The 10,879-nt window shown below is 39.3% G+C and overlaps 1 protein-coding gene across 1 annotated transcript; it reads left to right on the plus strand.

The window, feature by feature from the left end:
- The first annotated feature begins 918 nt into the window (after positions 1–918).
- On the plus strand, positions 919–10,205 carry LOC118793636 (cyclin-dependent kinase-like 2). Its single transcript, XM_036551864.1, has 11 exons — positions 919–1,086; positions 1,760–1,954; positions 5,720–5,898; positions 6,094–6,206; positions 6,346–6,485; positions 7,031–7,119; positions 7,642–7,771; positions 7,991–8,301; positions 8,473–8,563; positions 9,718–9,868; positions 10,111–10,205. The coding sequence occupies exons 1-11, from the start codon at positions 919–921 to the stop codon at positions 10,203–10,205; spliced, it is 1,662 nt and encodes a 553-aa protein (XP_036407757.1).
- Positions 10,206–10,879: the final 674 nt, after the last annotated feature.

Consider the following 10,879-nt stretch of genomic DNA (forward strand, 5'->3'; position numbering starts at 1 on the left):
TATTTAGTATTGAACAGACATAAGAAAACGAGGAGCGGCTTTATTATATGCTTCTATTTTCGTATTTAACAAGCATTAAACTTTGCTTAGATAGAAGCATCTTTGTTAAATACCTTTGCATTTTAATGAAACTGAAATTTGATATTTGAAACAGACTGCTGTGCAGTTTCATCTGCTGCTGTGTGTAGTTATCTACAGCATCAAATCATCCCTTTTGTCATTCGGTATGCAGCGTTGTTGGTTGTCCTGTCGGCTTTGAATGTGATCAGACTAGTAGGCTGTAGTTTACTGTCGTGTTTCAGGAAAGAAAACGAGTTTCGTAAGTCTGCACTATTTTGATTTTAAGTTCCGTTTGAGAAGTTAGAAGGCACTGGACCCTTGACGTAATCTTGTGTACGCAGCAGGTCTTCAGGCGTGACGTATTTTTGTGTACAGAGTCAGGGGAGCTGTTGCTATTGGTTACGCCTTCGGTGACAGGTGATTCCCGACTGCGAAAACAAATAGCGACCTTCAAGTTATAAATCATCGATCATTGACTACGTAACCTACCACAGTATCTGAATTGTTAATATCAAGTTTTAGAAAATCGTAAGAATCATAATACCTTTTTAGACAGAAAGCTTGGTAGGTAGTTTAGCTAGTCTGCTAACTTGTCACCGACACATCCATCAATGATCGTGTTCGGAAGTTCCAACGGAACAGGCGAGTATTTAATTCACTTGGCATCATCTGGTTTGGTAAACAGTAGTGTCTGTCAGATGTTCTCTTTGTTTTCTACTAATTTTTTGTCACACTACATTTAGGTAATTGGGCTACGTCCTAGTATAAGAAGATGCAACTTACGAAAGAATCAGAACATTATTAAACTTTATAATTGTGTATATGTATTTTTTTAGCTGGTGAGAGGATAATCCTATAATGGAAAAGTATGAGAATTTAGGACTCGTGGGTGAAGGCAGCTATGGCATGGTGATAAAGTGCAGAAACAAAGAGAATGGTAGAATCGTTGCTGTGAAGAAGTTTCTGGAGAGCGAGGATGATAAAACGGTGAAGAAAATTGCCCTCCGGGAAATAAAGATGCTGAAGGTAAGTGCTCTGTCGTGTGTGTGTGTGTGCGGGCGTGCTGATCGATTTATACTAGAAATAATGAGACAATGCCTTTCCACTTGTTCGTTTTTGAAACTTTCAGTTGTCATGCAATCGGAGAATCACATGCTTTGAATCGGTGGATTATAGAGGGACCTCCCCGAATACCATTTGGATATAGGGGTAGAACTACTGTTAAATCCTATCCACCAGATTGGATATATCTGCAAACGTATGTCAAAACATAAGCTTACCACACATAATTTATTGAATACCTTTCTGTCTAATATACGCTCAGTATGCCAAACCTTGATGTGATTATGATTATGTTTGATTAATGATTAAAGCTATTATTTGTACAATATGTATAATGTCTTTTGGTTACAGAGCACATAGCAAGCTAATAATGAGTGATGTTTGCAGTTTTGTGGTCTGGAGGTTATTTCAGATAAGATTTCTTTATTTGTCATATCACATGGCATTATACCAGTGTTGCATACTGTAAAGAGACAGCTGGCTGGGGAGAAGTCAGTGATAATGTCATGTCTTTCATTTTGCGGGTTAGAGACTGAATAAAATAGGTCTACTCTGTAAAAATCAATCATCATAAAAAGGATTAGAATTAATTAGGTTTCTGAGTTGATTTGACAAATTTCTGTCTTCTTTTTTCCAGCAACTCAGACATGAGAATTTAGTTAACCTGCTTGAAGTGTGCAAAAAGAAGAAGCGGTGGTATCTTGTGTTTGAATTTGTGGACCGAACCGTTTTAGATGACTTGGAGCAGTATCCCAATGGGCTGGACTACACCAGGGTCCGTAAATACCTCTTTCAGATCCTGAGGGCCGTCACATTTTGCCATCAACACCATGTGAGTTTGTATGGTCGATATACGATACCATCATCCTTTTGCATTGTTGTGGCGTTAACAATGAGATAAGCTACTGTACTCCAATAGCAACCGCTGTAAAATACACAGCCCTGAGTGGACAATGTCAACATAGAGTACTCCAATGTAAAACTAGGACTTTATGCTATCTCTTACCTGGATGATTGTTGGTGCTATGTTTTCCAACTGTTTACCTTTCCCAGTCCCTCTTCAATAAAATACACATGCCTTGAAAGTTGAATACATCTGTTCAAGAGCTCTTCATCCCTCCGTGCTACATCTGTAAAAGATGTAACTTTTTCCTCTAAAATTCTAGATTCCAGAGTATGATACTATGATTTTTTATGAAATTCCAATAGTACTTAAAACAGCCAAAATGCCAATTTCTTAATGTGTATGATTCATGATTCATGACACAATAGAATATAAAGCTTGTAATTTGGAGCTTGCAGCCATTAATCCACCTCAAAGGTATTTTTAAAAGCATTCTTCAATATGTGGATATTAACATTCCTGTTCAGTCACCCAGGGTGAGGGGTGTGGCTGGTGGCCTGAATGTAGCTCTGTTGCTAGCTAACTTAGAAGCAAACAGAATATTTGCATTTTGAAATGAACATGGAGAAACACTGTAAGCAAAGACATCTGGATAACTACAAAACGGATGTAATACTCTCTCAAGTGTTCTTCCAACAATGTTTATGTGTTTTTGACACTATCCAGAGCTTGTACTTGTTAGTAATAAACTAATGTTCTGTAAAGCAACATCAATCTCACGAAAATGGGAACATCACATCCTCTCGGTCTTGCACAGGATTGCTTTCTCTCAGTGGCTCCTTACCACTAGACAAAGTAATCTAATTAGCCATGAACACACAGAACAACAGAACCACTTAGAGACTGAAGCAACCGAGTACTGTTTCAAACAAAAAAAAAAAAAACATACAGACACATATACACTGAACACATTGTAGACATACAGTGTTGTTGCGAGGTAAATTAAAGAACGGTTTTCACACAAGTAGAGTCAGCCATATGCTACTCAGTTCATAAGAAGTAGTAAAATAATTGTATTGTTAGATATGAAGAATATGAATAGTATGATTCTGCCAAAGAAATAGCCTATCTGTACCCTATGCAGTCTACAGTATCCCTTCTGAATTCAGAAAAAAGCATGTTAATGAACACCCTTAAATAGGGGATAGATATAAAGTCTTGAAGACACCACAACCCCACCTCATCAAACAACAGAGGACAGTCTACAGTAGCTCATTTTACCAGCGGTGTTGTCTTGAGGGAGCTACTGTCATGAATAATGTATTGGTTATACGAATAGATACCATTCCCTTAAAATCATGTTCTCTTTGTCCTGTATTGTCACAGTTTGAATTAATGAAACGAAAACACTTCTCTATGAGTTCCAATGAAAACATGAGGTCATGTGCAGTTCCAAGATCCAAAAATGAAGCTTGGCTATGTGCTGGATTCCTAGCTGTATGAAAAAACGGACATGCAGTGTACTATTCACTACTGTTGGTGCTACATCTGCATACACCCACCATTACTGACGTGAGGTCTGAAGTGGACATGGCAGTCCTTGATGGCTTTTGCATGAATGTCTGTTTACGTAGAGGTCCTGTTTCATGTGTGGATCTGTAGATGTGTCTATGGTCTAAATATTTTACATAGGCTCATACATATTCAGTGTGTAGAAAAATGAATCAGAAATTTCACATATATTATTGATGGTAGTATGATTGATGGTTCAAAAGACATCAAATTAAAATTTATGTTATTATTGCATTCTTTAGAGGCACTATATGTGAAATTTATGAATAGAATTTGCAATTCTTGACATGATCTAAGTTTTACAAGTTTTGGTTTTCACTTAGTTATTGATTTCATTAGACATCTAGTTATTGATTTCATTAGACATCTCATGTTTTCTGATGGAAAAATCAGTATTATATGGAATAATGACAGTGAACTTGCACACTCATATACTGTACAGTGCTGGCCAAAAGTATTGGCACCCCTGCAATTCTGTCAGATAATGCTCAATTTCTCCCAGAAAATGATTGCAATTACAAATGTTTTGGTAGTAATATCTTCATTTATTTTGCTTGCAATGAAAAAACACAAAAGACAATGAAAAAAAAATTAAATCAATTATCATTTTACACAAAACTCCAAAAATGGACCGGACAAAAGTATTGGCACCCTCAGCCTAATACTTGGTAGCACAACCTTTGGACAAAATAACTGCGAACAACCGCTTCCGGTATCCATCAATGAGTTTCTTACAATGCTCTGCTGGAATTTTAGACCATTCTTCTTTGGCAAACTGCTCCAGCTCCCTGAGATTTGAAGGGTGCCTTCTCCAAACTGCCATTTTCAGATCTCTCCACAAGTGTTCTATGGGATTCAGGTCTGGACTCATTGCTGGCCACTTTAGAAGTCTCCAGTGCTTTCCCTCAAACCATTTTCTAGTGCTTTTTGAAGTGTGCTTTGGGTCATTGTCCTGCTGGAAGACCCATGACCTCTGAGGGAGACCCAGCTTTCTCACACTGGGCCCTACATTACGCTGCAAAATTTGTTGGTAGTCTTCAGACTTCATAATGCCATGCACACGGTCAAGCAGTCCAGTGCCAGAGGCAGCAAAGCAACCCCAAAACATCAGGGAACCTCCGCCATGTTTGACTGTGGGGACCGTGTTCTTTTCTTTGAAGGCCTCGTTTTTTTTCCTGTAAACTCTATGTTGATGCCTTTTCCCAAAAAGCTCTACTTTTGTCTCATCTGACCAGAGAACATTCTTCCAAAATGTTTTTGGCTTTCTCAGGTAAGTTTTAGCAAACTCCAGCCTGGCTTTTTTATGTCTCTGGGTCAGAAGTGGAGTCTTCCTGGGTATCCTACCATAGAGTCCCTTTTCATTCAGACACCGACGGATAGTACGGGTTGACACTGTTGTACCCTCGGACTGCAGGACAGCTTGAACTTGTCTGGATGTTAGTCGAGGTTCTTTATCCACCATCCGCACAATCTTTCGTTGAAATCTCTCGTCAATTTTTCTTTTCCGTCCACATCTAGGGAGGTTAGCCACAGTGCCATGGGCTTTAAACCTATTGATGACACTGCGCACGGTAGACACAGGAACATTCAGGTCTTTGGAGATGGACTTGTAGCCTTGAGATTGCCCATGCTTCCTCACAATTTTGCTTCTCAAGTCCTCAGACAGTTCTTTGGTCTTCTTTCTTTTCTCCATACTCAATGTGGTACACACAAGGACACAGGACAGAGGTTGAGTCAACTTTAATCCATTTTAACTGGCTGCAAGTGTGATTTAGTGATTGCCACCACCTGTTATGTGTCACAGGTAAGTAACAGGTGCTGTTAATTACACAAATTAGAGAAGCATCACATGATTTTTCAAAGGGTGCCAATACTTTTGTCCGGCCCATTTTTAGAGTTTTGTGTAAATTGATACTTGATTTGACTTTTTTTTCTTTCTCTTTTGTGTTTTTTTATTGCAAGCAAAATAAATGAAGATATTACTACCAAAACATTTGTAATTGCAATCATTTTCTGGGAGAAATTGAGCATTATCTGACAGAATTGCAGGGGTGCCAATACTTTTGGCCAGCACTGTATATGGCAGGCTCCCTTCAGGGTGTGGGCATCATGCTTGTCATGGGCTTTTGGCCGCGTGTGGAAAAACACCAGTGTAGCAAATGTTTGGCTGTCATTTGACAGATCATCCATCGAGATATCAAACCGGAGAACATCCTGGTCTCTCAGTCTGGGGTTGTCAAGCTCTGTGACTTTGGCTTTGCAAGGACAATGGCAGCCCCTGGCGAGGTTTACACCGACTACGTGGCCACACGGTGGTACAGGGCTCCCGAGCTATTAGTTGGAGATACAAAGTATGGCAAGTGAGTACAAACTGATGGCACTGTGGTACTATCAGAGCTCCTCATTAGTGGAATAATATCTGTCAGCTAATTCAGTGTGGAAGCCACACTGCATTTGCATATAACCTGCTGAGCTTAATATTTTCTGAGAGAAATGCCAGTGGGTAGTAGATGAGACAGAGGCTGATGCTCATGGTCTTGTCGCTGATGTTTCAGGGCGGTGGATATATGGGCCATCGGTTGCCTGTTTGTGGAGATGCTCACAGGGGAACCCCTGTTTCCTGGAGACTCAGACATTGACCAGCTGTATCACATCATGAGGTGCTTCGGTGAGTTAGGGCAAAGTACCTCCCCTTTTACATCCAGAGTACATCAAGGCAATATTACACAAATGATGAGCATAATGATCTAAGCAGTATTACAGAACTGTTATTCATAGTTTTTGAATATATTCTTGTTTTTCTTAAGGAAATTTGACCCCCAGACATCAGGAGCTCTTCTATAAAAACCCAGTCTTCACTGGGGTTTGCTTGCCTGAGGTTACAGAAAGAGAGCCTCTTGAAAAGCGTTTTCCGAAGCTTTCGGCTGTGGTGTCTGACTTAACAAAGGTCTGGAACAGCATAGTCCTCATAATTTCATCACAGTTTTGTTCTTATTTTTGTGTGTCAGCAGGGTAAGAATAAATTCAAGGCAATATAATATAGTCATTCTTGTATCTGCCACTATGGGCAAACACAGTGCAGACAGTTCAGATCCACAGAGGGTGGGTGTGTTCTGTAGTCTTTGATTCTGACTATATTATGGTTTCAGTCAGTGGTTTTCAAGCATTAGAGGTATGTATTTAAGATCCAACACATATTTGGATGTCATTTCAATAGTAATATAACAGTAGCATTCTAGGCCTGGGAAGCAAGTCAAAAGTATGAACTAACCCTCTTAAATATCCATGTACTTTGCTATGGCAGTAAAGCTTTGTAATAATAGGATGTGGTCTTTACTAGCAACATTATTGGCTAGATGAACCTGGAAAAATTACTTTATTGTTGTCCAACTTTTATATGTGTGTGATATGCAATCTTTGCTGTGTTGAGGCATTGAATGTATGTTTTGTCATCTAAATAACACAAATCCATGCCATTTTACCTCACAACAGAAGTGTTTGCAGATTGACCCAGATATGAGGCCTTCCTCTGCTGACCTACTGCAACATGAATTCTTCACCAAAGATGGCTTTCCTGCAAGGTGGGTGAGACCTTCTACTCAGTTTCAGGAGATAAAAGACATATTTCTTGATTTATGTTATTTATTTGATGTGATGTTCACTGTCATTGAAATGTGCAAAATGACACTGCAGGTGGCAGTAGAGTACAAACATGTTTTCTACACTTTCCTGAGCTGCACCTCTATTTACGGTTATACTTAATTAAAAGGCTTTCTTATTGCTGTAGAAGAGGCCCCTCTAAGTGACATACAGTATGTGCATAAATTAAGTACATATCTAGGAATTTACATATCTGAAGAAATAACATGGTAAAGATTAGTCTACTGAAAAATTCTGTCATGCTCTGGTTATTTTGCACACACACATGCTTTGTGTTTGAGCTGAGATGAGTCTGGACTTTTTGCTCAGACATATAAGTAAAAACAATAGCTTTGTTCCAATTGAGATTCAGTGAAAATCAGGTCATCATTATATTGAGATTTTCCCTCTAGGGGATACGTATTTACTGGAGAGAATGATAATTATCTCTGTACTCTTCAAAGGTTTACTCAGGAGCTGAGTTCCAAGATTCAGAAGGACCTTAAGGACAACTCTCCCCTGCCTAAAATGTCAAAAATGACAAAGAAGGACAAAGAGGACTCTTCGATGGACGATAAGATCATGACATTCAGGGTGAGATAAGCATGCTTAATTTTGCATAAGAGGTGACTAGCTTGCACATCTGTAATTTCACCCCTGTGAGGTGACAGAATTTCTGTGCTGTCAGGGTGTTGGTGCTTTATAAACCCGGGAGAAACTGTCCAGATCAGAGGGGGTGTTGCATAAGTCTCTCTCTCTCTCTCTCTCTCTCTCTCTCTTTCTCTCTATCTCTCTCTCTCTCTCCTTTTTAAGGATTCCAATGCCAATGTCAAAGTCAAAGAAAGCAGGCATGATGTCAAAGCTCCAAAAGCCCCGGAGTCAAAAGTGGAGTGTGAAAAGGAAAAAGAGACTCTAGGTACCAAACACAGACCTGAAGATATGGAAAAATCCTCAGAGAGCGGGGTAAACCTTGGCAGGGCGCCACCAGGGAAAGATCTGAACCCTGAGCATCTGAAAACCACTGCAGCCATACCTCCCATTTCCCACAATCCCCTGGCTATCATAACCAATGGCCTTAACATGAGCACGGGGGCCGGGCTCTCTGTGGGGCCTCCAGGGCTACGGTACGTCTCCTGTCACACATCAACATCAAAGTGGACTTAATTAAGCACAGATTTACCGCACAACTAATCACTATTAAACACTTTTAAAAATCTTTCAAATTTGTCTGGATAATAGTGTTACATGCGTTGCAAAAATACTTTAAAATTATATTATTTGTGACTTTTTCACAGATCTATTGACAAATCAAAACGGCAGGGAAATATCTTCAACAGAATATCCCAGCAGTCTTCCAGTCACTACAGTGGAAACCTTTCTGGGAAGGTTGGTAGTCTTTTCTCAGAAATATGAATGTCATTTCTCTGATACATGGGTAACATCATCAGGCTTGCACCAACACATATGATGGCCTTCTGTTGTTGCAATGTTTGTTGATACAAGCAGATGATGAGAGGAATTTGTGCAGTAATCACCTGTCTCAGACAAGCTGTTGTTCTAGTTGAGACTGGCTCTGCGCGGTTTGAGGTTTGGGCGTGTGTAATGTACTGTCCTCTTGGTGAAGGGATTAGTTCGCAGTTGGAATATTTCCGACATAGAAGCAAAGATCACACTGAAATGGGCAGTTAAAATTTGCCTTAAATATGTTGTGTTTGCTCAATAATCACGTTACATAATGGTAACATTGCACTGTGGAAATGAGAATGGCACTATCAATTCTGATTGATTTCTACCACAGTTTGCAAAAAAACAGAGGTCTAAGGCTTTCGGGATTTGTGTAGAGCTGACGCAAAGGCTTTCACCATTTGAGGCTTTTCTCGCAAGCCAGTCCTCCGAACACTGTCCAAACCTTTTAGTAGCACAGCTGTTTACATTATTAACTCGCACAATTTTCCGTTCTATGACCTTACTCTGCAATTAGCATAATTGCAATCAAAATAAGAATACGATTGATTGCCTCTGTCTGGAGAGGTTGCTGCATTCTTAGTCACTGATCTAAATAATTAAAGCCTATCTGGATTCAGACTACTGAGTCACTGCGTGGTGTGGAAAAAATAAACTGTGTATTTTAGTCAATGTCACAAGTGACCACTTTCTGAAAAACAAAGGCGGGGTTGATGTCTGCTGTGGAGTAGAGGGGGTAGAAGGAGAGGTTAGTCTTCAGGAAGAGCAGCTGATTAGTGACTGAGGATGATGTAAACTGTCATTGTCACTTGGTCACATTGTCCCTTGGCTTTATCATAGCCCTCTAACATCCCTCAGCTGTTTCTTATCTAATTCAAATACATGTAACATATATTATCATATTCTTATTATATAAAATATTTAAAAACATGCAACTTAGTCCAAACTTGATGCCAAACATCCAGTGGGTTTAAAGTTCCCTCAGGGGCAAGGTATGCATTTCCATAATTGTTCATTTCATGTCATTCACCTTAAGCCAGGTGTGAGTGGCTAATAACTCTTCTTCACTTCTTTAGGTTACCTCTGAAAAGAGTGTTATCCACGAGCGATCATTTTTATCTGACCGAACAGGAAACGGGGCCAAGAAGAAAGGGGAGAATTACAGGGCAGATGTGTACTTTCCCGAGCTGAAGACCAGCCTCCTTCCTGAGCTGAGAGGGGCTGAAGGTACATATCATCACCACTGGATACTGAAAACCAGAATGTGTGTGTGTGTGTGTGTATGGGCATGTGTGTTGTGGGCATATGCATATGTATGTGTGTGAATGTGAGAATTTCTGTTTGCAAATATGGGTCTGTTTGTATTACAAGAATGGATGTGCATAGATGTGTTTATGGGTGCTTTCTTTTGTATGCCTCCAGCTTGTTTGTGATGAAAATAAATTCATGTGTGCATATCGCTCTTGTAGGTAAACATTCAAAGATAACTAAAAAGGAACACAAAAAAGACTGCCGCATACCTTCAATAACTGCAATGGACGTCCATTCTAACGGAGCTATGTGACCGGTACCACGGACCGAATATACCACGGTACAAACATACTATAGTGTAATAACATGTACTTCATCCAGAACATGAATTATACTTACTAAACAAAACCCTAAAATTCAAATGCTGAAATGCTTGTGTCACCCTTACTGATGTTTTCTTTGACAGTCTAGTTTCAGATATTGGGGAAGGCATAGCAAGCAAGCTCAGAGGCCAATATCCCTGGATATATATTTTTAATTGTGAGAAGTCTGTCCCTGTAAATTCATCATCTAAGCTATGTACAGCAGTAGAATGATTCTGATCACTGGTGTTGTGATATAATAATCATCAAACAATGAAATAATGATAGTGAAGTCCACAATTATGTATGAGGTATTTAAAATTGCAGTATAAAAGCAAACAATGAGTGAGCAGTATTATGCTACTAACATATATTGTGTTTGCATTGTATTTGTGTACACAGTATGCTACTTGTTGATTTATTTTGACACTGAAGATTTTCTGCAATTAGTTATTTTTTTGTAGGCACTGCATACTCCAATACTGTACCCAAAGAAAACATGTTCTTTTTAATGAGACGTTTAAAGAAAGCACGGCATGAGTTGTGTGTATGTGTGATATAAATTATGCACTCAATATGTTTTTTAAACATGACACAAAAATTCAAGCCTTTTGACATGTTTTCT

This window comes from Megalops cyprinoides, chromosome 18 (assembly GCF_013368585.1).
Source record: "Megalops cyprinoides isolate fMegCyp1 chromosome 18, fMegCyp1.pri, whole genome shotgun sequence".
NCBI classification, from domain to species: domain Eukaryota; kingdom Metazoa; phylum Chordata; class Actinopteri; order Elopiformes; family Megalopidae; genus Megalops; species Megalops cyprinoides.

Excerpts from the sequence above, each read along its gene's own strand:
- LOC118793636 (XM_036551864.1), top strand. The coding sequence starts at position 919 with ATGGAAAAGTATGAGAATTTAGGACTCGTGGGTGAAGGCAGCTATGGC. Across the intron at positions 6,486-7,030 it reads TGGTGTCTGACTTAACAAAG|AAGTGTTTGCAGATTGACCC; the intron begins GTCTGGAACAGC and ends ACCTCACAACAG. Across the intron at positions 7,120-7,641 it reads AAAGATGGCTTTCCTGCAAG|GTTTACTCAGGAGCTGAGTT; the intron begins GTGGGTGAGACC and ends TACTCTTCAAAG.